This window comes from Vidua macroura, chromosome Z (assembly GCF_024509145.1).
Source record: "Vidua macroura isolate BioBank_ID:100142 chromosome Z, ASM2450914v1, whole genome shotgun sequence".
NCBI lineage: Eukaryota > Metazoa > Chordata > Aves > Passeriformes > Viduidae > Vidua > Vidua macroura.
Window position 1 is genome coordinate 78,840,642 of NC_071611.1, and position 27,620 is coordinate 78,868,261.

General features: G+C 47.8%; 1 protein-coding gene and 1 long non-coding RNA gene across 2 annotated transcripts in view; both read right to left on the minus strand.

Moving 5' to 3' along the window:
* Positions 1 to 8,059: 8,059 nt before the first annotated feature.
* Positions 8,060 to 27,620, minus strand: part of LOC128822502 (serine/threonine-protein kinase PAK 3-like) — a 132,675-nt gene continuing 113,114 nt past the window's right edge. Inside the window, exons 5-6 of the mRNA XM_054004216.1 lie at positions 9,383 to 9,520; positions 8,060 to 8,279 (exon numbers count right to left, since the gene is read on the minus strand). Of these exons, the coding sequence (XP_053860191.1) occupies positions 8,172 to 8,279; positions 9,383 to 9,520 (246 nt within the window). The 3' untranslated portion in view covers positions 8,060 to 8,171. The remainder of the gene's footprint in view (positions 8,280 to 9,382; positions 9,521 to 27,620) is intronic.
* On the minus strand, positions 13,678 to 14,814 carry LOC128822504 (uncharacterized). Its single transcript, XR_008441461.1, has 3 exons — positions 14,682 to 14,814; positions 14,385 to 14,497; positions 13,678 to 13,755 (listed from the first exon to the last, which is right to left on the minus strand). It is a non-coding gene; the product is annotated as an uncharacterized LOC128822504 (long non-coding RNA).

Below are 27,620 nucleotides of genomic sequence, written 5' to 3' on the forward strand. Positions count from 1 at the left end.
CGTCAAGCCTGAGTGCATCCTGCATAACAAATTCCTTAATACATGCCTTTCTTCTTTCGCTGCTTTTTTGACTGTCCAATGCTATTAGAAGGGTGAAAAAAGAGGAGAGTGTGGTCAGGCACGCACTGCCTGCTGCAGCCCTGCTAAATACTGAGTTGCAGTCTGCACTCAGCATATGAATAAGCAAAGAATTGTGCTTACCCAGGCTCTTAGACATGGAGGTTTTATTCTTTATACGTATTCTCTTAATAAAAATCACTAGCTGTGGTTTTTCATATTAAAAATAACAATCTGTAAGGATTTAAAAATTCCGTTTTCATGATTGGCCTCAGAAATACCTTCTGGCTAATGTTGACTCGAAACAAATAACCCCTGGAATAAGAATGATTTCCTTGTATTAACATATGTCCAAATACCCATGTATTCTTTATAAGAAGAATTAAGAAGCAGCACAGTTTTATGCAAAAATACATCTGCATGTTTAAATACAATTAGGTATTCTTATTTTACCCTCCCTAGAGGCACTTTTGCTGACTTCTTTTCAGTTTGCAGAACATTTTCTCTCTTGTAAACACTCTTATGTTCCACAAAAGGTGCCAGTTCTACCAGAAAAAGAACTGCAAAGGAAGTGAGTGAAACAGTATTATCAATTCTGTACTGTGTTCGATTGTGTCAGGTTTGGCTGCAAAATAATTAGTCTTTCTGGTTTTTGTTTGTTTGGGATTTTTTAAAGATTTTAAGTGCTATAAGACTTATTAGCTGTTGAAATATGATGCAAGGATCACTGGTGAGCCAATTCTTCAAGACCAAGTTAATGAAAGAGCACAAGATTTAGTTCTCTTTTCAGTTCCTTGATTATTAAAAAAGGAAAAAAAAAAAAAAAAAAAAGGAATTCCAGTATGTAGGGGTTTAAGCATTATAGTAAATTTGTAAGCAGACAGCTGTTGGCTGCTGTGATCATTAATGTTGCCATGAAGTAAGTTATGTATTTATACACATTTAGGGAAGTAAGACTGATGTCAAATTCTATTGAGAGATATTTGTTTAATAAATTAACTGCAGTGAAAATGGGCATTTCTTGCTCTACTGCACACTCCTGGATACACTGATCCATTGATAGTTCCCCAGACCTTTGGCTGCTGATGCGGGTGATTGCCTCTGCCCCATTTCTGGAACCTCTCCTATCATCTACTGACACATCATTCCTTACTTCTCTGTCTTTTCCACTTCCCTTACTTCAGTTCTTATTGATTTTTGAGACATCAAGGAAAAAGCCTTTTGATCAGTTCTGTCCTTGTAAAACAACCTCTCTCAGGTGCTCACTTGCCACAGTGCAGAACTTGGTCTTTGTCTCTACAAATCCATTTCCCACATCACTGCTGAACTGAACTGAGCCGCAACCCTTCAGTGCCCTCAAGGCATCCAGAGAGTTCAGCAACGACTCCAGGACGAAGGCTGGGAAGAGCGTGATTCCCAACAGGATCAGATATGCCCCAGGTCTTCCCACAGCTTTCTCCACTACTCCTCACTCCTAAATTGAGAAACTCTAGTTTCCAGGGTGAGCAAATGACAGAGGACAGGAGGGAGAGTTGAATGATCCTGTGCTAGCAGATCTTTCTGTGTCTACAACATGTTATCAAGGCAGCATGAAAACTGCAGGGATCCCATGTCTTGTGAGCTTAGGAGTTGACTGAAGGCAGAAGGATTTCATCCCCGTCATTCATGTGCTTGTGTCTTTGCTGAAACGGGAACTGATGTGCTCCCTAGGGAGATTAATTTATCCAGAATGTAATTTCCTACTAGAATACTGTTTCACTGAAATATTTTGATGAAAATAAAACCTATGTTGCAGAAATTTTCTGGAGCACAGAACAGATTTACCTATCGCAGTCATCAGTAGCTTGCAGCAAAAGGTTTTGAGGTTACTTCCTAGTCACAGTCTACAAAAAGACCATTTATCTTGACATGTGCCCCCACTTTTTTTGACCAAAGTGGTATTTTGTTAACAGAAATACAGCTTCAAATAACATACTTTGGCAAAAAAATAGTGGGACTATTCAATATCTTTGTTTACATGTATATACAAGAAATGAGGAAATGAACTTCTAACTTTCTGTATCCAAAATGTGGATCCTTATGTAAGATCCAGGAATAGGAACCTGTCTGAATAGGAGAGCAGTTTAGGATATTTTTGGAAAAAGGGGCAAATCTGTTCTCATTTCTACTAATCATCATCATCACAAAAAAGTACACTTTTCAGAACAGTTTTACAAGGTGGTTGAGCATTTATAAAGGTGAAAAATTATTAGGAAGCTTCTCAAAAGAGGCATTAATATTCTATCTAAAAATTAATATTCTCTCTAAAGTATTTTAATCCTAGATTGAAAAAAAAAATATTTTGAATATACTGTTGTAAGAGTTTTCAAACAGCTCTACTTGCTAAGAATTCCACAGCAAAGGCTGCACAAGACTTATATTTCTAGATGGAGCTTTAAATCATAGATCTGTGATGAGAAGTGGATCTAAACAAACTAATGTGAAGAAGGTAATACACTGACTTCAGACACAAGATTTTGATGAGAATTTAACCTAGCAATTTCCTAGCTAAACCATTACTCTGTTAGCAGCAGATGCAGTTTGCTGTACACAGTGATGTTCTATATAACATTAATTTGAACTCACATTATATGTCTGTTACTTAAAATCTTAAAAATCTTTTTACAATGAAGGTCAGTAAACAAAGATGGTCTTTATCTGAAGCCAGCTGAAACACGGTATAATCTCTCCTTTGACACCATCAGGCATTGCTTTTAATCATAGTGCCCATAAAGATCTTCAGTCTGAATACCTAAGCAGTGGCAGCAATTAGAATACCTAACTCTCCCATCTATCTTACAGCAACATCAACAATATGTGTTTTGTAAGTTGCATTATAGAAAATAAATTATGTTTTTAATTTCATTTCCAAAAAAAAAAAAAAAAAAAAAAAAAAAAAAAAAAATAGAAAAAGTAGGTTTACATAGGAAATTACTTCTATTTAGCCCTTATATTACCTGGGCATGCTTTATATAGGCTAGGCACAGATTCAGATCTGAGCATACCTGCATCTTAGTAGCTTGGTATACGTGTGCAGAGTCACGTTATGTGAGTCCCTGGTGGCCAAGCCAGCTCCACCCTGGTCCCGTGTCCCAGCCTGCCCTTTGTTGTCCCAGGGAAGTGTCTGATACCCTGGGCTGATCTGGCTGCCATGGCTGGGTGGTCCTGGCTGCCAGGCCCTGCTCTGACTTCCCAGGCAGCCCCTGCAACTTCTGGCTCCCCAGCCCCTCGAGATTGTCATTGTAATACTGATACAGCAAACCATGGATTGGGATCTGACCTGAGCTGCAGAGATTCAGGTGATGAGAAATTATAAGTTAAATTGTATTATAAATTCCCTACCGTGCTAGTTACAGATTGTACTATGTTGACTCTGCTTGTAGAAATCCTGTGCCATTCTAATAATAAATTCTCTTCTGTATCAATCATAACATCCTGTTAAGAAAACAAAGTTTGAATTGTACCTATGGTTTAGTGCTATCCTCACTCTGCCAATATCCCCAAGAGAACCCATCTGTGCTGGGTGACAGTGTCACTCGGATAACCCTGACATGTCTATTAACCAGAACCTCATGGAGCAACAGGGAACTTTTTAGCAAGTGTGTGAAAAGGGCTGGATGTAGTATTTAGGAAATTGAAGGAGATGGTATTCTGGACAGTTGGGCTCTGGATGCTGAGAAAGTTCTGCATTGCACACCCTGGCTACCTTGCTCAAAGGAATATTACTAAATTAAAACTTCTGCTTGCAAATTAACTTACTGTTTTGTTAGTGGGTTTGAAAGAGATTAATTGAAAATGCTAGGACTGAATGTTATCTAGAAGGAAGTTCTTCCATTTTTTTGGTCAGTTGATTTTGGTCATTTGGCATCTTTTTATGCAGTGACTTAAGCAGTTTTCTACTGCAAAACCACTTCTAGGTAAATTTGGAGAGGTTTACAGTGCTTTTCTTTTTCTATTGTTCAACATCTGATTTGAGGTAGACTTGACTTTCAGAGATCACAAGAACTTAGGTGTCCTGTTGATTTGGTGAAAACTCTGAAAAGTCCAGCATCTCTGGAAATCAGGTGTCTCCTGCTCATCTTTCAGAGATGTCTGATTTTGGGTATATCAATGTTGGAGATTAAGTGCAGCTAGTAGTGCTACAGCATTGTTATTAACGTTGGCATTGACTGTCTTGTATATGCTTATTTGAATTTAGAAATCAGGGCATTATGGAAAAATTTATATTGTGCAATATAAATTATATTGAAAAACGAAAGATTTATTTAACTTACATAAGAAGAGAAATATACCCAACGGCTTGACAGTTAAAACCCCCAGTCTTAAACAGAAAACATACAAACTTTTAAATATTTATTTTGAGAAATATCAAATCTATTTTGCTACTCACACCAGTACAGAACTCTCACTCCTTGCCCTCCTTCCTTGTTCTCTTCACAACTTTCTAGGCACCACATACCCCTCCCACCAGGGATGCTTCAGGCGGAATTGTACTTTCTGCTGCACAGCATAGTTTGTCTTTTAAATGTGGGGGTTTTGCCATCTGAAATTCACATTTTTTGCTTTGTTATCAGGGAAAGTCAGAAACCATTGCACCAGGTTTTCTTGGGACTGGTACAAATGCAAAAAAAAGTTAACTACAGCTGATGCCCAGAAGGAAAAGATAGCAGGAAAAAAATGAATTCAACCAAACCAAAAATTGTTCACAATGAGCAGGGAGAAGATAAGGAATGGGTGAATTTCTGATCCAGAAAGAAAGCAAGTGTGTGCAGCATGCATCTAAGATGAGAACAAAAGATAAAGTGTTATCTAGATTAGACGAGAAGTGGGAGATTAGTTTAAAAATTGTGAGAACTGGCCAACTGTGAGGCTTAGCAGATAGCATCTGAAAGGATAGGTGCAATATTTTCTGCTTTAAATGCCTTGGAAGAGTATGGAAGTGTGTTGGCTCCATACTACAGTGCCCTGGTCATCCAGCAAGAACTAATGTGAGCGATGCAATTTGGAAATCTGCAGAGACTGAGACCATATGAGACCAGTGAGTGTATGCATGCTTAACTTGCAAGCAGTTTTAGTTAATAAAATGCCAGAGGAACTCTTTACCTTGTAATAACTTACGTAATCAAGGTACAATAAATATTAACAATTAGAACTGTTGCCATCAGTTAATGTACTTTAAAGGCACTGTGCAATAAGTGTAATAACTTTGCTGGATTTATATATTCATTAATCCCTGACAGCAACAAGAAAGATCAAGATGTTTTGTGGCATGAACTGGATATCTTCAAAGACTTCATTAATAGGAAAGGAGTAATACCTGATGCTATGAGGGAAACTCATATGTCCTTAATATCAAGGTCTTTTTTTTTCAAACACAGAAATAGGTTAGGAAAAAACTTAGTTCACCCAAATTAATCGTGTGACATGATGGAGTAAGAAACATAATGTGTTATGTAAACTGAAATGCTGTTGTAGACTGTTTCAGAATAGCTGTTTCCAGTTAGAGAGAAAACAGATTGGTGCTGGTGCTGTCACTTCTTTTCACAGGGGACATGAGGCCATAATGAGCCAAGCAAGATCCTGCACAGCATGGCAGCAAAGACATTTCCTCACCGTGGCCTTGGCACTCCAGGGCAGCCCAAAAAGGGCCGAGGAGTCCTGTGTGTAACCAGGAGGGATGGCTGACATCACTGTGGGTCCCAGCATTCCCCAGTCCCTTGCTGGCCATTCAGTGCACACTGGGGACGCTGGGCATGGGTGGAACATGGGGATGGGGTGCACAAAATTCAAGGGGGGCCCCAAAGTGGAAGGAGTGGAAGCCAAAGTCGCTGGGTGGAGACCCCCAAAACGGAGGTGCGATATCTCTAAATGGAGGGAGGAACCCACAAAATTGAGGCAACGCCCCAAAAAAACCACATGAAGCTGTTCTCTCCCTCCATAGTTTACCAACAAGAACTATCTACCAACTCTAATTTCAGCAAATAATTTCAAGTGTTTTAGCTGAAAGTCATTCTGAGCAAACTTTGTAGAAGTGATCACAGAATCACAGAGCGTTCTGTGTTGGAAGGGATCCACCGAGTCCAATTCTGAAGGGAATGGCTTGCTGGCAGGGTCAGCACCAAAGACACCCACACCAACTTAAGGAAGAAGTGTCATTTCCTGTAGGGCAAAGCAGCAAAGAAGTACAGAAGGATAAGCTAAGCAATGCACCCGATTATTGCTACAAAAGATTGCCTGTAGGGATGAAGAAAGACACATCACCAGTTACCCTAATACTTGACCATTGTCCTGACACACACGTCAGCTGGGGATGCCCTGTCACACCAAAGGATTGGAGAAGCACTCCCAGTAACGGGGAATTCCTATGTGGTTCGCCCACCCTCAGGCCAGGCTGCCAACTTTGCTGTGAGAGGGCCCAGATTTTATACTGTTGAATAAACAAGCTACCAGAACTTCTAGTGCGGGCACATCTGGTTTCATCCTCCTCTTGGGCAGGGCTCAGGGAGGAACCAAGGGAGTTTGCTTTGACCCTCTACCTTCAAACACAGCCAGATGGAGATGTGATAAATGAAGATGATTTGTGCTAATAATTGTAACTATATTGATATTTTAGAAAATATTTGTTAAAAAGTAATAGGGGAAAGTGATATGTCATTAGCATCACAAAACAGATGTTCGCAGATGTTCATAAGATCCAGGATGGAGTATTGAGATATTTTAGCACAAACGGCCTTGGGAAGGACAAAGTTGGGAAAACCTCCAAGAGTGGAATCGACATTGAGACAAATAATAGTCCAGGCAACTTCTTCTTAGGCAAGAACAGCCTTGAAGACAAAGAAGCTGATATAATTCCAGATAGAGAACCCAAAACACGAACATAATGCTTACTTATATAACACCAAGCTCCATGTGCATGCGCAACCTGCCAGGTTATTCAGAGGACAGCCAGGAAGACCATCGGCCTTCATCCAAGAAGATCCCTGAAGAGTCCAGAAGACCCCCCAGCAACAACGGGAACATGCGCTGTGTAATATGGTGACTTAGACTTCAAGAATCAAAACTGGGAGGAGATTTACAGGAACTATTGATGAATATGTATTAGCATACAGTATAAAAGTTGTGCTTGGATTCTTTTGCCTTTTGTACGTGCGGCAGGGTGAGAGGTCCTCCCCGTCCCCCGCTTGGTTTTGCTTATGCTTTATCAGAACCACTGCCAAATTTCTATTTGTAACTACTTCATTATATTTGATTTTATTATTATTTTATATTTTTTTATACCTCAATTAAAATTGCTGCTAAAGTTTAAATCTTGCAGTTTATTGAACTTGACATATGGCACCTCATTCATGACACCAGGAAGAGGCACGCAGGGCCGGGCTGCTGCCTCCTGCAGCTACAAGGGCCTCCTGGCAGCCTGCCTCTGCCGAGGCTCAGGCTGCTCCGGGCTCTGCCGGGGCTCTGCTGCGGCTCCAGCCCGGGCAAGGCCGGGCCCGCTCTCACCTCACAGTCGCTGACAGCTCTGCACCACAGGAGACCTTTCAGAGCACCCTCTCTGATCTTGCTGCTTTCTCAGCTGAGCAAGGCTCTCCTCCAGCCAAAGACATTGCACTTAGGGATACAAATCCAAGTGGCAGGTGCCCAAATGCTCTGGAGTCACAGCTGAAGGCCTGCATCAGCACAGGATGGTTTGGCTTCCCCTCTTCCCCTTTGGTTTTTCCTGCTAATGCCATTGCCATTTCTGCCTCAACTAGAAGTGCCCCAGATGTGCCAAAAGGGACCAGTGGGCTGTATTCCAAAGGCAGTGTGGTCTGGAGAGAATGAATGAAGAAGAGCCTTCTCCACTTACAAACCATACCAAAGAAGCCATAAGCGTGTCTTAGCACCAATAAAAAACACCTGGCAATTCAGAAGGAAATGTTGCGTTTTCTGAAGGGGTCAGAAGGAGGGGAATCTTCCAAATGAGTTGATGCTTCAGAAACTTTATTTAATTCCAATCCTACTCTATAAACCTATACTACAAAACTACTCAACAATCCTACTCTAGAGTCCTACTCTACAATCCTACTCTAACTTGGTTATGGAGATAATATCTTGACTCTTCTTGTCTTCTTCTTCTCCTTCTTCACTGAGTTGATGAGTGGTACCAGGGTGGACGCTGGCTTGGCTGATGTTACAAATGGATGCTGTCCACAGGATAAAAAAAAAAAAACAAAGAGCAGTGAACCATGACTTTCCAAGCTCAGTGCTTCAGGATTCCTTTGGTACTTAGAAAGACCCAGAAAGAGGAGTGACGGGGACATCTGCTCCCCTGTCATCCTTTGCTGGACCTTGCCATCACAGGCAAACCTGGCCCAGAATCCCATTCATCTCTGTATTGTGTTGTCTTCATCTAGCTGGGATTTTTGCCCTGCCAGTGCTCTAGAAATGGTGCTTTCTGTCCCTGGGGTTTCTTCCTTTCAGGAAACTCCAATGACCCACATAGGTCCCTGTCTTTGAGAGACAGGCACCGTGCTAATTTCCACAGGGAGACAGAGCAGTGTCTACCTTTCCATGCCCTGCCCCTCCTGTGCTGGATGGCACCTTCCTTCCCAGCAGGGCCAGCCGAGTGGCGCTGGCTGCTGCAGTTCCATGGCACTGTACCCTGTATTGCTCTACTTCAGTTCTTTTGCCATTAGATGAAACAGAACACCCCACCAAATTACAAAACAGGGTGACAGAAACAGCCAGAAAACAGTGCACCTGTCCTCTCAGGAAATGCGGAGAGAGGTGGAGTTATTCAGCTTCGTGAAGAACAGGCCCCAGGGAGACTTTATTGCCACTTTCCAAGACTTCAGAGTGGCTTTGAAGAAAATGGGGGACATCTTTTTTATCAGGGCCAGTTAACAATTGAATGCAGGCAAATATTTTTAATAACAAAATGGGGATCAAGTTAGAGTAAGTCTGAGGAAGAACTTGTTTACTCGGAGCATGGTGCAACACCGGCACAGGTTGTCCCAAGAGCTTGTAGGTGCCCCATTCCTGCAGGTATTCCAGGTCAGGTGGGAAAGGGCTCTGAGCAACCTGATCTCTTTGAAGATGTCCCTGCTCATTGCAGGACACTTGGACCAGATGACCTTCACAGGGCCCTGCCAGCCCAGCCCAGTCTAGGATTCTTCACCGTTTTCATTTGAACAGCACCAAGAGTGGAGGTGAGGAGGAACGGGGGCTCATCTGATGCCTTGGACCTCACTGGAGGAGGAGCCCATCCCTCAGACACTCTTTCACCTGCAGCCCCTTTGCATTTTACCTGCAGGAGCTTCTTGGCAGACCAGCGCCGTGCCTCGTCTGTCTGCAGGCAGCAGCTCAAGAAGTCACGCAGGCAAGACGAGCATCGGTTGGGCTGCCGCAGCTTTGGTCTCCCTCCTCTGGCTATCAGGAGTTGAGCCTGCAGGAAAAGGAAACATAAGGCTCCAGCTGCTTCTTTCCCATCTGTAACTGCTCTCTCAGATCCCATTGTTTAAGCTCCACTCTGCAGGGCAGTTTCTGCCCTGGCAGAGACCCAGAGATGACTTTTCTTTACCAACCAAAAACCCAAACCCCAGTGCAGCCACAGCTTTTCCAGCATTCAGCAGATCTTGCCTTGGCAGCTGATTTCATTGACTGACCTAGTTAGTGGGAACTACATCAGCAAAGCATGTTTCCTTTTCAGAGGATTTGCACCAGCTTGACAGGCTTTTGAGAAGACAGACTCTGCTACACTAACTAACTCTACTATTTCCAAGGATTAGTACATGAAAGGCATCTCTGCAGTGCTTGTTGGTCCCTTAAGCACAGTGGTCATAAACCAAAACTCATCGAGCTTCTTGTCCTCTTCTAGAAAACAGCGGTACGTGGAAGGCAAAAAAGGAAATCCGCCAGGTAAGGAAACAAACATTTGGAATCTCATATTCAACACAGACAGTTTAAGATGCCTGCACAAATGTATTGGGATGAAAATGCCTGCTTGGGCACACAGGAGCCACCTGCAGCTCTGTCTCTCAGCTGCAAGTTTCAGCTTCTTTAAGTGGCAAAAGGAAAACTTTTCAAGGTCAAATCAGAAGAAGTGCCATCCCTATGGTCACCCTCTGCTCATTTGGATACTCAATCAATGCATTAATGGTGTCCCCATCGCAGAAAGTGTTGGGTAAGAAATGGGAGGTTTTGGCTAGCTCTCCATGGCACCAGGCTGTGGCCTGGTCTCCATAAAAATGCCCATCACAATACTAACAGCTCTGTGCTGGTGGCACTGAAATAGATGGTGACCAAAAAGACTTTGTTATTATCCTCTTCAAGCCAGAGGAAAATTTCCAAGCCTAAAACAGCAAACACACTCCCCTTGAGTATAAATAATTATGGCAGCTTTCTTTCCTTTTCCCACAGCCCCAGATGTCACAAAGAGGGTTTTATCCTGTCTCTCTGCAGCTGTGCTCAGCCACTGGACATGGTGGGGAGCTGGAGTCCTCACTGTCCTTAGAGCTGTGCAAGCCAGGGGTGGCCCTGCTCCTGTGGTAAAGGAACACAGCACCGGCGTCAACCGCCCACGTTGGATCCCAGCCCCGGGCACCTGGCTGCAAGCTCATCAACTTGTTAAAGTACCCAGAAACAGCCAAGAGTTTAGTGTACAATTCTAACTGCAGTCGGAGAAAAACACATCCTAAACTTATCCAGGCCACCCACACGCAAGACTGAACAATGTACAGATGATTTGAAAGCCTGAAAGTTTTGAAGGCCAACAGGATTGGGAAAAGATGCTACAGTTTGGAGGAAAATTGATGTGCTGTGGTTAAAAAAAGAACAAGAAAGCAAAAGTGTTGGGGAAGATGAAACAGGGAAACCTTCTAAATATGATTGCCTGTCAAAAGATTTTTAGAATATGGAAACTATAAGCGAGATTGAAATGAAAGTAAGCTTTGAGATAGTTACTAGCCTTAGTTACTGAGCAACTGGAAAACAATGGTATGGCTGGCTGAAGGTAATCCCCTTTTGATTAAACAATACCCTCTGGTTGCAGACAGGTCCAAGGGTCAGAGCAGGCCCTACTAGCTTGGCAGAAGGGGTGCAAAGAGTAGTTTTTAGGGTTTAAAATGTAACACAGTATGGTAATGTAATGATTCCTATAGGCTGTAGCTAAATGCTATAGGATCTGTATCTTGTACTAGATTGGTTAGTGACAATTAGAATATTCAGCACAGAAGAAGATTTAGTGGGCTGTAACCAGAACTTCCTCGCTCTTTCAGGTCTCTCTTTTGGGCTCCTCTTTTGGGCCTGCTCCGAGCTGTGGCTGGCAGCTCCAAACAGGGCCCCTGCAGCCACGCCCTTTGCAATAAACCAAAAGTTCCAAGACCTGGCTTCAAAGATCTCTCGTCTCTGTCCACCCTGACTGTCCTACCCGCCATCGCTCCTACACAAAACTACTTGGGCATAGCTTTGGTGGTTGTTTCGTTTTTTCTTTTTCTTTTTCTTTTTCTTTTTCTTTTTCTTTTTCTTTTTCTTTTTCTTTTTCTTTTTCTTTTTCTTTCTTTTTTTCTTTTTCTATTTCTTTTTTGCTTTTTGTTTTTCTATAAAATTGAAACTGGGAAGGTCTAACCTCCATTTCTCAGGCTATTTACCACATGTCTAATCTCTCCACTGAAAAAATTCTTGTCCTTCAGAGACCGAGCTCCAGCAGGGTTCAAAAAGCAAATGAGAAATTTCAGGCATGGCTGGAGGCCAAAATGGCAGGTTTCTGAACCGGTTAGGTTTCTGAACTGGTTACCTTCCTCTTCCCTTCTGATGCAACCAAATCGACAGCAGATGCTGATGTGCTGCAGGGACATTTTCAGAAGGGGACCTTGGTGGAAGTGGTGCCAGCAGATGGCAATGGGATTTTGTCCAATGGCACACTGACCATGGGACAGGTGAGAAAGACAAGCAGGATCAGTGAGTATTTGCACCTTACCGAAACAGGAGTTTCATACTGGTAAGGAACTTCTCGTTCCACCATTTCGATGCCCACGATTCCAAGAGACCATATGTCCACTTTGGGGCCACATGGTTGACCTGTCACCACTTCAGGCGCCATCCACCCAGAAGTGCTGGCCACTGAGCTCCGTCGACTCTGCTCAGGGGTGAGCTGAACAAAGAGGCCAGAGTCAGCTGTGGAGAAAAAAACAAACCATGAAAGCCAGCTCAAGTTAGGAAATCAAGCAAAAGAATTCCCCACTCTCAGTCTAAGAATGTGCTGTTGAGTCTCCTGGAGAACTGTCCACGCTTGGTTTCCTTGGGGCTTTAGCCAAGGAAGTATGGTATTGACCACTTCCAAAAAAACCCAGGTGTTTTAAGGCTGCTCACAGCAGTGGCCTTCATTCCCCTGAAGCTTTACATTGTAGCTCCCTCCCTCTGGAAGAGACACACACAGAGCAATGCCACTCTTGAATTCTTGTGGTTCCTTATACCTCTGTGCACATTGCAACTGTGTCATCAGCTCACAGTGGGGGGCCCTGCACTGCCACCAACACCATTTTTGGGGAGCTGGCAGTCACTCAAAGCAGCCCCACAGCCCACATCCCTGGAATGCTGCACCTGACCAAGAATACACTGACCCAGCTTGACAGAGCCGTCGGTTCTGAGAAGGATGTTGCTGCTCTTCACATATCGGTGGATCACATGGTTCGAGTGAAGAAAATCCAGGCCTTGCAGGCACTGAGAGAGAAAACAGAAACAGGAGGGCAAAAATTAGTGATGTGATTTCATTACACAAGAAAGGAAAGAGCTCTAAAAGATTCCCTCTGCAGGGGAATGGCGAGTAATGGCAGAACACAGTGCCATTGCGAGGAAGAGCTTGCTGCTCCACCACTTGCAGAGCAGGATCTTTCTGAGGAAAGGCATGTCAGCTTTTGAAAGAGCAACAGCAGCTGCTGTTGTTGTAGACTGTCCCCTGCAAACCAGCCAGGATGACTGCTGCTGCTGTGGATGTGCTTTCTCCATGCAGAGGACAAGTGAGGGGTTTTGCCAAGGAAGAAAAAGTCCCTCCCTTTGGTGTGAAGTGGATCACTTTGGGTGGGAGGCTGCATGACAAAGGTTTTGTTGCTGGCCTCAGCACAGGCTTAAAGTATCACAACAGTCACCTTCCTGAAGCAAAGAGCATTTTGGCTGCACTACTGTCCTTTTCAGTTGAGGACTATGAGAAATGAGTCTTTTTTCTTTGCTGATCATTTCAAATGCTGCCACCAGCACCATTGCTTTTACAGGCAAGGAATGCAGTGCAGACAGGCTGGAGATAAAAGTTTAGGGAGGGAAGGTGGAGAGCAGCAAATACAGATACAAGGGACAGTGAGAATACAACAGTAGGAGATATGAGTACAAGAACTGAGTACTGTGAGTGCAGGGGCACTGGCAGGCATTTCACTTGAGAGGTTTTTGCTTGCCCATAGCATACCAGCAACACAGAAACAAAGCTTGGCACATGAAATCACTCCAGGTTGGAGCCCTGTTTCCCAGACAATCCTGCCCAAGCCCTGGGCAGCACAGGTGGGATTGCTGACCTCCCTACTGATGGCTGCCATCTCGTCTTCAGACAGGTGGGTCTCGCTGATGACATTGCTCAGAGTGCCTCCGTCCATGTACTCCATGACCAGCCAGAGCTGCCCATCCACAAGGTAGCTGAAAGAAGGAAACAAGAGCATGGAGATAAACATGCATGGCTAGGTTGTTTTCTTGATTGATTCTTGTTTCCAAGTCCCTTTGTGACAAGGACAGAATGAAAGGAATAGACATTCCCTCTAGGCTGTGCATTGTTTACAATCTGTCTCAAGAAGAAAGGCACAGCTGTGAAAAAAGGAGATGTCTTCAATAGCCAGCAAGTAAAAACTGCAGGTTAGGAACAGATCAAAAACCTGTCAAACTGCGTGTTTCTGGAAATAAGCACCTAGTCTTCCTGGCATGCAAAGTAATGGAAAAGAGGGGACACAATCCAAGGGAAATCCATGTCAGTTTATCTGGATGTAAGAGGACCCTTGAAAAAAAATCAATCCCCAAAACAATGTGGTGGCTGTGAACTTACAGGCTATTGATTTAGTAAGATATGAGTGATGCAGGTTTTTGAATAATTTTCAAACTCTGTGTACCAGGGAAGACTCATGGAGACAAGATGCACTCTCTTCCCATCCACTGGAGATAAGCAGAGCAATAATAATTAACCAATAATTACAGCTCTATTTTCTGCCAGTGAACAAAGTGGAATTTTACCATGCATGTTTGCAATATGTAAACAAACATTCACAACAACTCACCTGTCTAAATAGTTGACCAAGTTGGGATTCTTATTTGTCTTCATGAGCATGAATTCATTGACTTTTAGTTCCTTCTTCCTCGGTCCTTGGAGATTTATTTTCTTTATGGCCACCTAAAATGACATTGAAAATCAGTAACTTGAGAAGTTGGCGGCACAAGACCACAAGGCACATGGAGCGAGTGATTTTGCAATGCCACAGCCGAGCTGTGCCAAACTGCCTTGTGATTGGGCATTGCAGTAATTAGGAACTGACATTGCAACAGCCCATTTCTCTGCTCCCTTGGAGGCCACTTACAGGACACGTGGCCACTGAGGTTTTGCCTTGTCCACTTGGTAACTGTGGTGTCTCAACTATCACCCACAAAGCTCTGAGCACACTCCCTGCTGCTTTGTCTGGGATTCAGAAGAAGTAATCCATGCCTTAATACTCTGTGGATATATTTTGGGCTATGGGCAGGGCTTAGGGCTTTTAGGGACACCGTGCAGATCTCTCCCTATGTGCAGTTCCCCAGTGCAGCACTGCAGGTGGCTAAGGAACTACCAGTAACTTTCAGATGCATTTCCTGGCAGCCAGAAGTGAGAATTCAGGACTCTGAAGCCGTAGCCCCAAAGAGCAGTGAGATGCTCAAAGGCACCTCCTTTGTTTTAGCAATGGAGAGCAAATGAGCACATCCTTCTCTGAAAGGAACTGCTGCCCTCCTTGCCTTCCTTCTGGCAGCTGAGAAGGACAAAGACTGTCCCAAATGTATTTTGCAGGCTGGTAGCAGTCTGTGCTTCTTGTGCCTTTTCAGCACAGCTCTACTCAAAGCTCCAGCCACAGCTGCTCGCACCAGAGGACCTGCGGGAGATGTTGACATTTACCTGCCCTCCTGTGGCATTGTCAAGTGCTCTGCAAACATCTCCAAAAGTCCTAGAAACAAAAAAGCAGCAAAGAAAGGAGAAGACATTTAGATCTTGCAGTGAAAGCCAGTCCACAGAGGAGATCTCTGCTGCAAATGCCTAAAACCTGCCGGATGCAGGCGGCTCTGCCCAAAGGCAGATGATGCATTTTCCTCTCAAGTGCATGGGCACTGGGCCTGTCCCTGAAGTGTTGCTGTTTTCTGCCTCAGCTCCTAAGGAGAGCTCCTTCTTTCATCTTGGGTTTCAGGTTCTAAACTGTGCAGTTTTTATCCTGACCATGGAGTATTTCCTTCAGCAATCTTTTGGAAAGAAATGTTCCTGAGAACTGTTATCTGACAGCTATCAGGGAGTAGGTTGCTCTTTCAGGCAAGCACGTTTCTTCCCCTTTTATTAGTGTGGCTGTATGATTTGGAGATATACAAAAATGCTCAGGAAATTAACACAGAACTGTCCCACACTTGAGAGACAAGGAGATCTTCCAGGTCCTGTTCCTTGCTGCAGGCAAGAACTTGGCAGCATGGAGGTGTCTCTGCCAATGCCTTCTGGGCACACTCACGAATTCGGAGCAGCACTGAGAGATGGGACAATCTATCCCCAGTGTCTGAACATGGGGATAGATATCTGTTTACAGCTGCTCTGACTTCACACTGCATAGATATTCCATCAGAAAAACACCTGGCCCATGGTTATGTAGAAGTAACTGTGGTTGGACTCACCCTCTGCCAATATATTCCAGTTCCGTGTATTTCATCACAGGATTTTCCATGTTCACTATTTTCCCTGAGGGAAACAAAATGCAAGATGCTCACTTTAAAGCAGAGATCCCAGCTTCCAGGAGATTCAAAAGGCAGACCCAGAGCCTGGAGTTTTGAACCCTTTGTGGTTGGCTGGGTAACAACAACAACCAGGCAGACAGCTCTGCGGCACAGGTGGCCAGCACAGAGACTGCTTTTCTACAGCAGTTCCTGTGGGGAAATGTCTCTAAATGTCCCTGGGACACCAAACTCAGGAAAAACATTTGGTACAGCTATGCTGGCACCTGCACACAATAGACTGTCCCTCAGACAAGAAATACAGCAGACGTACTCAGTAGCTCCAGGGAGTCATCCTTGATCTCCTGTTGCTGAGCAGCAGCTGGGCCAGCACTGGAGATGAACAAACCGCCCCGGCTCCGCTTCTCAGGTTGGAGAGCAAAGGCTGCAGCAGGTTTGGTGACAAAGCCCTTGTAGATCTGAGACAAGAAATGAGTTTATGTCAGAAAGGTGGCTGGCAGAGATTAGCCTGAGATTCCATTTCAAATGCAAGCCCTTAGGAAGGTGCTGTCAGCAACATGCAGGGCTCTTAAGTGGGTTTTTTCTGATGTCCACTTCTCAGACTGGATGGGTCAAAACCAAAGGCTAGTTCTACTCGAGTGGATGGCCAGATTCATGGTCCATTTTCATGGATTTTCTGAAGGATCACTGCCACAATGACCATTCTACTTCCACTCAAGGATTCCTTTCCCCCTCCAAGGGCTTCAGACACACTTGCAGCTCCTTGTTCAAGTGTTCGGCCTCCCCCCAATGTATCCTCTTTTCCTGCACCATCTTCAGGTCATGCCCAACCTGTAGCACCTTAGGTGGGGACAGTTCCTGTGCCTCACGCCAGCCTCGGGGCTCTTCAGTGCCACTCATTTGCCGGAAGTCTTTGCCGGCTGCCCGGTGAGATGTCAACACTTGCACCTCAAGTCAAACAGAACAAAGCAGTCAGAGACTACAGCTTGTCCCTGTCAGTCAAGAGTCAGTGACTGTGAGGAAAGAACAGATTTACAAGGGATACAGACAGCTTGTTTCAATCCTCCATCTGGGTCACCATATTCCCCTGTAAAAACACCTCAAGAAAAAAGGAGAGCAGGAACAGGCCAGCAGGAATCAATTTGGATGACTGCTGGCCAAAAGGCCAAAGGACAAGTCCCCCTGTCCAGGGCAGTAGTTGAGATTCAGCACACCAGGAAATGTCCTTCTGAGTGACTGTGATACACACTAGAGCAGGATGGCACTCAGAGGCATCACCCCGCTCCCTGCTGCTCTGCACTGGGAAGGCCAGAAGGGCAGAAACCACCAGTTTGGTGACTGCCGTGGCTATCCCTCTTTCACTCACTTGCTTTTGTAGAGCCTGAGGGAGGGGATTAAGTTTTTCTCTGATGATTTTAATTTCTTCCTCCTGCCTCTTCTCCCTTGCCTTGATCTTAGCGTGAGCTTTCTGAAAGTCTGTGTCCAGCTGTTCCTTCAAGTTCTGTAAAATACGAGAGAGAGGATCTTTCATGAGTGGAGTGGCTGCCACTCTTTCACTCACCTGGTTTTGTTGATCGCCCCTCTGCTGATGGAGATTCATCTCCTCTTGAATTCTTCTTGTCTCTTCCTGGTTCCTCTTCTTTACTTCCATGATGGCACTCTGAGCTTCGGGCTGCTCTGCTTGTGGCTCTGCCTTGATGCTCTGTACACACAAATGCAGAGCAAGTGACTGGGAGCTGCCATAAGGCTCAGCTTTTTCCTCTTGCAGCCTCAAAATCACATTTATTCAGCCACTTCTTTCTGCTTCCCTACCCACACCTGCTTCCAATGGAACCCTCTTGTCCCAGTGCTGATCTCTGCAGATTCCAAGGCTCTGTGCTTTCAGTGCCTCTGGGACTCCTGGCCTCCTCACTCCCAAGAGCTCTGTTTTATGCCCTTCTTCCTGCCCTTTCCCTGACACCTGGCGAGTCAGGCTTACCTGGCCATTTTCCTGTGGCTCTTCCACCTGCTGCCTGAGCTGCTCTTCCTGCTCTCGGGCTCTCAGCTCTCCCTGAGTCTGGCATGGCATCTCTGATAAGGCAATCTGCTCCTGCTCTTTCTCTGGAAGGATCTGCACAGAAAGCAAGAGAAGATGGGTTTCAACTTTCCATAGGACATTTGTGGGCCAAGACTCAAGGACTGATTGGCTCACACGTTTCCAGAGCACTGTGCTGCTGCTCTCCTGGGTCATTCTCTGCCCCTGGGGAGGCACAGATTCCAAAGTGACCCTGGCACTACAATCAGGGGCCATCTGGGGCTGAAGCTCCAACAGCCTCTCAGGCAGCTGACAGGGAAGGTGTGGCATTTCTCAGGGGTCTGGTGAGGGCCTCCCTCTGCTCCTGCCATGTCCTGTTTGTCTTTCAGTAGTGACTGACACCCAGCTCAGTCCCACAGCTCCATCCTGCCTCTGCAGGTGGCTACCTGGGTGAGCTCACCCTTTATGAGAGACACTTCTGGAGTTCATGTTCTCTTCACCACCTAAAACATGGAATTCTTCCACCTCTCTGGGACAGGCAGAAAATTAAAGAATTAACTGGGGGCCTCAGGACGAAGAGGCTGGAGGAGGAAAACAGCTCTGAGGGGAAAAAAAACACCATATCTGGAGGGGGAAACAGCTCTGCCTGCTCAGAATCAGTCAACAGAACGTGTCTCTAATCCTCTCCTGAAAGGGATGCTTTAGGTGAACTTTGCACCTCCAACTGCTTTGGACCAGAGCCAAGAAGATTCAATTATGCAAATGACAGATAGATAGATAGATAGATAGATAGATAGATAGATAGATAGATAGATAGAAATATAGTACTCACTCTTATAATCTCTCTTTCCTATCGTTTCTGTTGCTACACACACTTGGTAGCCATTGCCCTGATCAGCAGCAATCCTGAGATTGCTCTCCTGTTGCTTCAATAAACCACACTCCCAGGGAATCTGGAGCACTTAGGTCCTTATGGAATGCAATCAGATGCAGAGCATTGCACTGGGAATGGCACTCTTGCAGCATCTGTGCTCGGCCAAGTGCTTCTCTTGGACTTGACTACACTGAGAGTGCTAAAGGGGCTGTAATCAGAAATAAAGCCCAGCCCCTTCCAGCTCCTCTGATCTCTGAGGACAAGCTGGAATGCAAGACCACTGATTTCCTGCTCAATTCCCAAACACCACATTTACTGATTCCCTGGGCTGCAAAAAGGCAGAGGTACTGTCAATATGAATGCGAAGTGCAAGGCCCTGTTGACTGGCCTGGCACCAGAACAGCTCCTTCTGCACCAAGCTCGCTGCCCCAAAAAATGTGTTCCCATGCAAAAATACTGCATCCTCCAAAAACATCACCTTACAAAAGAAAATGCAAGCAGAATCTAAACAAGTGCTGGAAAAGGGCAGAAAAGTTTGAGGAAAATAGCCCTGCCTTGCTGAGAAATGAGAAACTGAACAGGAATTCTCCTCCTAACAAAGGAAGAAACCACAATATGAAAGAGTCACCAAATGAAGTGTCAAAAACACCTGGATGCAGTGAGATGGTATTTGTAGAAGAAATAGCATTTGTAGTGAGCACTATCTTGCAGGGATTTATGGAACTCTGCCTGGAGGTCACTGACGAGCCTCCCGTTGTCCAGGCTAAAGCTCCCTCAGCACCTCCTCCTTGGCCTTGTGCTCCACAGCCTTCCCCAGCTCCCGTGTCCTCCTCTGCACACGCTCCAGCCCCTCAAGGACTTTCTGCTTCACAGGGGCCCACAACTGGGCACAGCACTCCCAGCTGTGGCTGCAGCGCTGCCCAGCCCAGGGGGACGCTCACTGCCCTGCTCCTGCTGCCCCACTCTTGCTGACACAGGCCAGGACACCCTTGGCCTTCCTGGCTCCCTGGCCACGCGCTGGCCCACCTTCAGCTGCTCTTGACCGGCACCCCTGGGTCCTTTGGGCCCACGCAGCTCCCCCACCACAAACTTGCCCCTTTGACTTCAAAGACAGCAGCCACAATTCCAAGATGTCCTTCCTCTGCTCAGCAACACAAGACAGCAGTCAAGGACTTGCAGCTTCACCCCCACGTGAGGCACTAATGCCATTTCCAAAGCTGCAGGCTTCATCCCAAAATGCAACCAAAGAAACTTGCCCCTTCTGCTTTTTGCCTAGCAAGAAGCCTTCCCTACGAGGCACTTGCTTCCTTTGGCCTCACCCCACAAGAATGGCCTACCCCAGCTTCATGGACAACGCAATCATCTCCTTGCCGCTTATCAAAAGCCAAAAGAGAGTGTACAAGTGAAGAACTGCTGCAGAAAACTGCAGAACACTTCCACAAGCCAAACACACCTTTGCAGAAAGGGAAAACAACTAAAGAAAGCCCCGTGACCTCCAGCACGAGCACCTGTGCCCTTGGCCACGGCCCTGCAGAAGCCCAGAGACAGAGCTTCACTGAGGCAAGCAGGCAGAAGCTGAGCCGCAGCCCCCAGCTCTTGGGTGCCTCAAGGTGACAGGCCAAAGGCCAATTTCTAGCTGTCCCTGCCTGCAGGAAATGGCCGCGTCCTGCGGGATTCCAGCACTCAGCATCCTCAGCCAGCAACAGCAAGTGCTGGCTGCTCAGAAACTTGCAGCTCTGCCTTGCACTAAAGACAGCACCACCCACAACTGGCACTTACTCTCTTGGAAGCATCAGGCTCTGCTGTGACCACAGCTGCAGGCTTGTGGTCGTCTTGCTCCTTTTGCTCCTCTTTGGCTTCTTCTCCAGGAGCAGAGGGAACCGGGGCAGAGACTGCTGCTGCTTCTGTCATCTGTGGCAAGAGAGAAACATGAGGGACAGGCCGTTACCTATCGTTTAGAACCTCCTTTCTCCTCGCATCTACAACCACCTCTTCGAAGGAGAAATCATCAGCATTCTTAGCAATGGCATTCTAAGTCACTCTGGCCAGATTAAAATGGGCTAATTCAAGAGAACTCTGTTTGCCTAGGAATTTGATAGTCCTCCCTGGCTGCTATCTGCAAGGCACAGTGCCTCTGCAGAAGGGAGCTTTTAGCTCTTGAAAGCTGTGAAATGGAAAAGTAGGAAATAGCCAGCAAGGCCTTTGCTATTGCTGCGGCAGACATGGAAAACTAAAAGTGGATCAGAATCCCATCCGGTGCAGGAAAAGGGCAGGAAAGCTTGTGCAGAAGCATCTTTGCTTGCTGGGAAGAGAGAAAATCAGCAGGGCTTCTCCTCCTAGCAAGCCAAGAAACCACAAATTGGAAGTGTCACCTCCTCAGGTGGCTAAAGCACATGGATGCAGAGCGGGGATGTTTGGCAGGGAAGCAGACCTTGGGGTGAGCGCTGTCCTCTATGGATCTATGGAAGTGTGCCTGAAGGGCCCTGACGAGCCTCCCGTTGTCCAGGCTAAAGCTCCCTCAACACCTCCTCCTTGGCCTTGCGCTCCACAGCCTTCCCCAGCTCCCGTGTCCTCCTCTGCACACGCTCCAGCCCCTCAAGGACTTTCTGCTTCACAGGGGCCCACAACTGGGCACAGCACTCCCAGCTGTGGCCGCAGCGCTGCCCAGCCCAGGGGGACGCTCCCTGCCCTGCTCCTGCTGCCCCACTCTTGCTGACACAGGCCAGGACGCCCTTGGCCTTCCTGGCTCCCTGGCCACGCGCTGGCCCACCTTCAGCTGCTCTTGACCGGCACCCCTGGGTCCTTTGGGCCCACGCAGCTCCCCCACCACAAACTTGCCCCTTTGACTTCAAAGACAGCAGCCACAATTCCAAGATGTCCTTCCTCTGCTCAGCAACACAAGACAGCAGTCAAGGACTTGCAGCTTCACCCCCACGCGAGGCACTAATGCCATTTCCAAAGCTGCAGGCTTCATCCCAAAACGCAACCAAAGAAACTTGCCCCTTCTGCTTTTTGCCTAGCAAGAAGCCTTCCCTACGAGGCACTTGCTTCCTTTGGCCTCACCCCACAAGAATGGCCTACCCCAGCTTCATGGACAACGCAATCATCTCCTTGCAGCTTATCAAAAGCCAAAAGAGAGTGTACAAGTGAAGAACTGCTGCAGAAAACTGCAGAACACTTCCACAAGCCAAACACACCTTTGCAGAAAGGGAAAACAACTAAAGAAAGCCCTGTGACCTCCAGCACGAGCACCTGTGCCCTTGGCCACGGCCCTGCAGAAGCCCAGAGACAGAGCTTCACTGAGGCAAGCAGGCAGAAGCTGAGCCGCAGCCCCCAGCTCTTGGGTGCCTGAAGGTGACAGGCCAAGGGCCAATTTCTAGCTGTCCCTGCCTGCAGGAAATGGCCGCGTCCTGCGGGATTCCAGCACTCAGCATCCTCAGCCAGCAACAGCAAGTGCTGGCTGCTCAGAAACTTGCAGCTCTGCCTTGCACTAAAGACAGCACCACCCACAACTGGCACTTACTCTCTTGGAAGCATCAGGCTCTGCTGTGACCACAGCTGCAGGCTTGTGGTCGTCTTGCTCCTTTTGCTCCTCTTTGGCTTCTTCTCCAGGAGCAGAGGGAACCGGGGCAGAGACTGCTGCTGCTTCTGTCATCTGTGGCAAGAGAGAAACATGAGGGACAGGCCGTTACCTATCGTTTAGAACCTCCTTTCTCCTCGCATCTACAACCACCTCTTCGAAGGAGAAATCATCAGCATTCTTAGCAATGGCATTCTAAGTCACTCTGGCCAGATTAAAATGGGCTAATTCAAGAGAACTCTGTTTGCCTAGGAATTTGATAGTCCTCCCTGGCTGCTATCTGCAAGGCACAGTGCCTCTGCACAAGGGAGCTTTTAGCTCTTGAAAGCTGTGAAATGGAAAAGTAGGAAATAGCCAGCAAGGCCTTTGCTATTGCTGCGGCAGACATGGAAAAGTAAAAGTGGATCAGAATCCCATCCGGTGCAGGAAAAGGGCAGGAAAGCTTGTGCAGAAGCATCTTTGCTTGCTGGGAAGAGAGAAAATCAGCAGGGCTTCTCCTCCTAGCAAGCCAAGAAACCACAAATTGGAAGTGTCACCTCCTCAGGTGGCTAAAGCACATGGATGCAGAGCGGGGATGTTTGGCAGGGAAGCAGGTCTTGGGGTGAGCGCTGTCCTCTATGGATCTATGGAAGTGTGCCTGAAGGGCCCTGACGAGCCTCCCGTTGTCCAGGCTAAAGCTCCCTCAGCACCTCCTCCTTGGCCTTGCGCTCCACAGCCTTCCCCAGCTCCCGTGTCCTCCTCTGCACACGCTCCAGCCCCTCAAGGACTTTCTGCTTCACAGGGGCCCACAACTGGGCACAGCACTCCCAGCTGTGGCCGCAGCGCTGCCCAGCCCAGGGGGACGCTCACTGCCCTGCTCCTGCTGCCCCACTCTTGCTGACACAGGCCAGGACGCCCTTGGCCTTCCTGGCTCCCTGGCCACGCGCTGGCCCACCTTCAGCTGCTCTTGACCGGCACCCCTGGGTCCTTTGGGCCCACGCAGCTCCCCCACCACAAACTTGCCCCTTTGACTTCAAAGACAGCAGCCACAATTCCAAGATGTCCTTCCTCTGCTCAGCAACACAAGACAGCAGTCAAGGACTTGCAGCTTCACCCCCACCCGAGGCACTAATGCCATTTCCAAAGCTGCAGGCTTCATCCCAAAACGCAACCAAAGAAACTTGCCCCTTCTGCTTTTTGCCTAGCAAGAAGCCTTCCCTACAAGGCACTTGCTTTCTTTGGCCTCACCCCACAAGAATGGCCTACCCCAGCTTCATGGACAATGCAATCATCTCCTTGCCGCTTATCAAAAGCCAAAAGAGAGTGTACAAGTGAAGAACTGCTGCAGAAAACTGCAGAACACTTCCACAAGCCAAACACACCTTTGCAGAAAGGGAAAACAACTAAAGAAAGCCCTGTGACCTCCAGCACGAGCACCTGTGCCCTTGGCCACGGCCCTGCAGAAGCCAGAGACAGAGCTTCACTGAGCCAAGCAGGCAGAAGCTGAGCCGCAGCCCCCAGCTCTTGGGTGCCTCAAGGTGACAGGCCAAAGGCCAATTTCTAGCTGTCCCTGCCTGCAGGAAATGGCCGCGTCCTGCAGGATTCCTGCACTCAGCATCCTCAGCCAGCAACAGCAAGTGCTGGCTGCTCAGAAACTTGCAGCTCTGCCTTGCACTAAAGACAGCACCACCCACAACTGGCACTTACTCTCTTGGAAGCATCAGGCTCTGCTGTGACCACAGCTGCAGGCTCGTGGTCGTCTTGCTCCTTTTGCTCCTCTTTGGCTTCTTCTCCAGGAGCAGAGGGAACCGGGGCAGAGACTGCTGCTGCTTCTGTCATCTGTGGCAAGAGAGAAACATGAGGGACAGGCCGTTACCTATGGTTTAGAACCTCCTTTCTCCTCGCATCTACAACCACCTCTTTGAAGGAGAAATCATCAGCATTCTTAGCAATGGCATTCTAAGTCACTCTGGCCAGATTAAAATGGGCTAATTCAAGAGAACTCTGTTTGCCTAGGAATTTGATAGTCCTCCCTGGCTGCTATCTGCAAGGCACAGTGCCTCTGCAGAAGGGAGCTTTTAGCTCTTGAAAGCTGTGAAATGGAAAAGTAGGAAATAGCCAGCAAGGCCTTTGCTATTGCTGCGGCAGACATGGAAAAGTAAAAGTGGATCAGAATCCCATCCGGTGCAGGAAAAGGGCAGGAAAGCTTGTGCAGAAGCATCTTTGATTGCTGGGAAAAGAGAAAATGAGCAGGGCTTCTCCTCCAAGCAAGCCAAGAAACCACAAATTGGAAGTGTCACCTCCTCAGGTGGCTAAAGCACATGGATGCAGAGCGGGGATGTTTGGCAGGGAAGCAGACCTTGGGGTGAGCGCTGTCCTCTATGGATCTATGGAAGTGTGCCTGAAGGGCCCTGACGAGCCTCCCGTTGTCCAGGCTAAAGCTCCCTCAGCACCTCCTCCTTGGCCTTGCGCTCCACAGCCTTCCCCAGCTCCCGTGTCCTCCTCTGCACATGCTCCAGCCCCTCAAGGACTTTCTGCTTCACAGGGGCCCACAACTGGGCACAGCACTCCCAGCTGTGGCCGCAGCGCTGCCCAGCCCAGGGGGACGCTCACTGCCCTGCTCCTGCTGCCCCACTCTTGCTGACACAGGCCAGGACACCCTTGGCCTTCCTGGCTCCCTGGCCACGCGCTGGCCCACCTTCAGCTGCTCTTGACCGGCACCCCTGGGTCCTTTGGGCCCACGCAGCTCCCCCACCACAAACTTGCCCCTTTGACTTCAAAGACAGCAGCCACAATTCCAAGATGTCCTTCCTCTGCTCAGCAACACAAGACAGCAGTCAAGGACTTGCAGCTTCACCCCCACCCGAGGCACTAATGCCATTTCCAAAGCTGCAGGCTTCATCCCAAAACGCAACCAAAGAAACTTGCCCCTTCTGCTTTTTGCCTAGCAAGAAGCCTTCCCTACAAGGCACTTGCTTTCTTTGGCCTCACCCCACAAGAATGGCCTACCCCAGCTTCATGGACAATGCAATCATCTCCTTGCCGCTTATCAAAAGCCAAAAGAGAGTGTACAAGTGAAGAACTGCTGCAGAAAACTGCAGAACACTTCCACAAGCCAAACACACCTTTGCAGAAAGGGAAAACAACTAAAGAAAGCCCCGTGACCTCCAACACGAGCACCTGTGCCCTTGGCCACGGCCCTGCAGAAGCCAGAGACAGAGCTTCACTGAGCCAAGCAGGCAGAAGCTGAGCCGCAGCCCCCAGCTCTTGGGTGCCTCAAGGTGACAGGCCAAAGGCCAATTTCTAGCTGTCCCTGCCTGCAGGAAATGGCCGCGTCCTGCGGGATTCCTGCACTCAGCATCCTCAGCCAGCAACAGCAAGTGCTGGCTGCTCAGAAACTTGCAGCTCTGCCTTGCACTAAAGACAGCACCACCCACAACTGGCACTTACTCTCTTGGAAGCATCAGGCTCTGCTGTGACCACAGCTGCAGCCTTGTGGTCGTCTTGCTCCTTTTGCTCCTCTTTGGCTTCTTCTCCAGGAGCAGAGGGAACCGGGGCAGAGACTGCTGCTGCTTCTGTCATCTGTGGCAAGAGAGAAACATGAGGGACAGGCCGTTACCTATCGTTTAGAACCTCCTTTCTCCTCGCATCTACAACCACCTCTTCGAAGGAGAAATCATCAGCATTCTTAGCAATGGCATTCTAAGTCACTCTGGCCAGATTAAAATGGGCTAATTCAAGAGAACTCTGTTTGCCTCGGAATTTGATAGTCCTCCCTGGCTGCTATCTGCAAGGCACAGTGCCTCTGCAGAAGGGAGCTTTTAGCTCTTGAAAGCTGTGAAATGGAAAAGTAGGAAATAGCCAGCAAGGCCTTTGCTATTGCTGCGGCAGACATGGAAAAGTAAAAGTGGATCAGAATCCCATCCGGTGCAGGAAAAGGGCAGGAAAGCTTGTGCAGAAGCATCTTTGCTTGCTGGGAAAAGAGAAAATGAGCAGGGCTTCTCCTCCAAGCAAGCCAAGAAACCACAAATTGGAAGTGTCACCTCCTCAGGTGGCTAAAGCACATGGATGCAGAGCGGGGATGTTTGGCAGGGAAGCAGGCCTTGGGGTGAGCGCTGTCCTCTATGGATCTATGGAAGTGTGCCTGAAGGGCCCTGACGAGCCTCCCGTTGTCCAGGCTAAAGCTCCCTCAGCACCTCCTCCTTGGCCTTGCGCTCCACAGCCTTCCCCAGCTCCCGTGTCCTCCTCTGCACACGCTCCAGCCCCTCAAGGACTTTCTGCTTCACAGGGGCCCACAACTGGGCACAGCACTCCCAGCTGTGGCCGCAGCGCTGCCCAGCCCAGGGGGACGCTCCCTGCCCTGCTCCTGCTGCCCCACTCTTGCTGACACAGGCCAGGACACCCTTGGCCTTCCTGGCTCCCTGGCCACGCGCTGGCCCACCTTCAGCTGCTCTTGACCGGCACCCCTGGGTCCTTTGGGCCCACGCAGCTCCCCCACCACAAACTTGCCCCTTTGACTTCAAAGACAGCAGCCACAATTCCAAGATGTCCTTCCTCTGCTCAGCAACACAAGACAGCAGTCAAGGACTTGCAGCTTCACCCCCACGCGAGGCACTAATGCCATTTCCAAAGCTGCAGGCTTCATCCCAAAATGCAACCAAAGAAACTTGCCCCTTCTGCTTTTTGCCTAGCAAGAAGCCTTCCCTACGAGGCACTTGCTTCCTTTGGCCTCACCCCACAAGAATGGCCTACCCCAGCTTCATGGACAACGCAATCATCTCCTTGCCGCTTATCAAAAGCCAAAAGAGAGTGTACAAGTGAAGAACTGCTGCAGAAAACTGCAGAACACTTCCACAAGCCAAACACACCTTTGCAGAAAGGGAAAACAACTAAAGAAAGCCCTGTGACCTCCAGCACGAGCACCTGTGCCCTTGGCCACGGCCCTGCAGAAGCCCAGAGACAGAGCTTCACTGAGGCAAGCAGGCAGAAGCTGAGCCGCAGCCCCCAGCTCTTGGGTGCCTCAAGGTGACAGGCCAAAGGCCAATTTCTAGCTGTCCCTGCCTGCAGGAAATGGCCGCGTCCTGCGGGATTCCAGCACTCAGCATCCTCAGCCA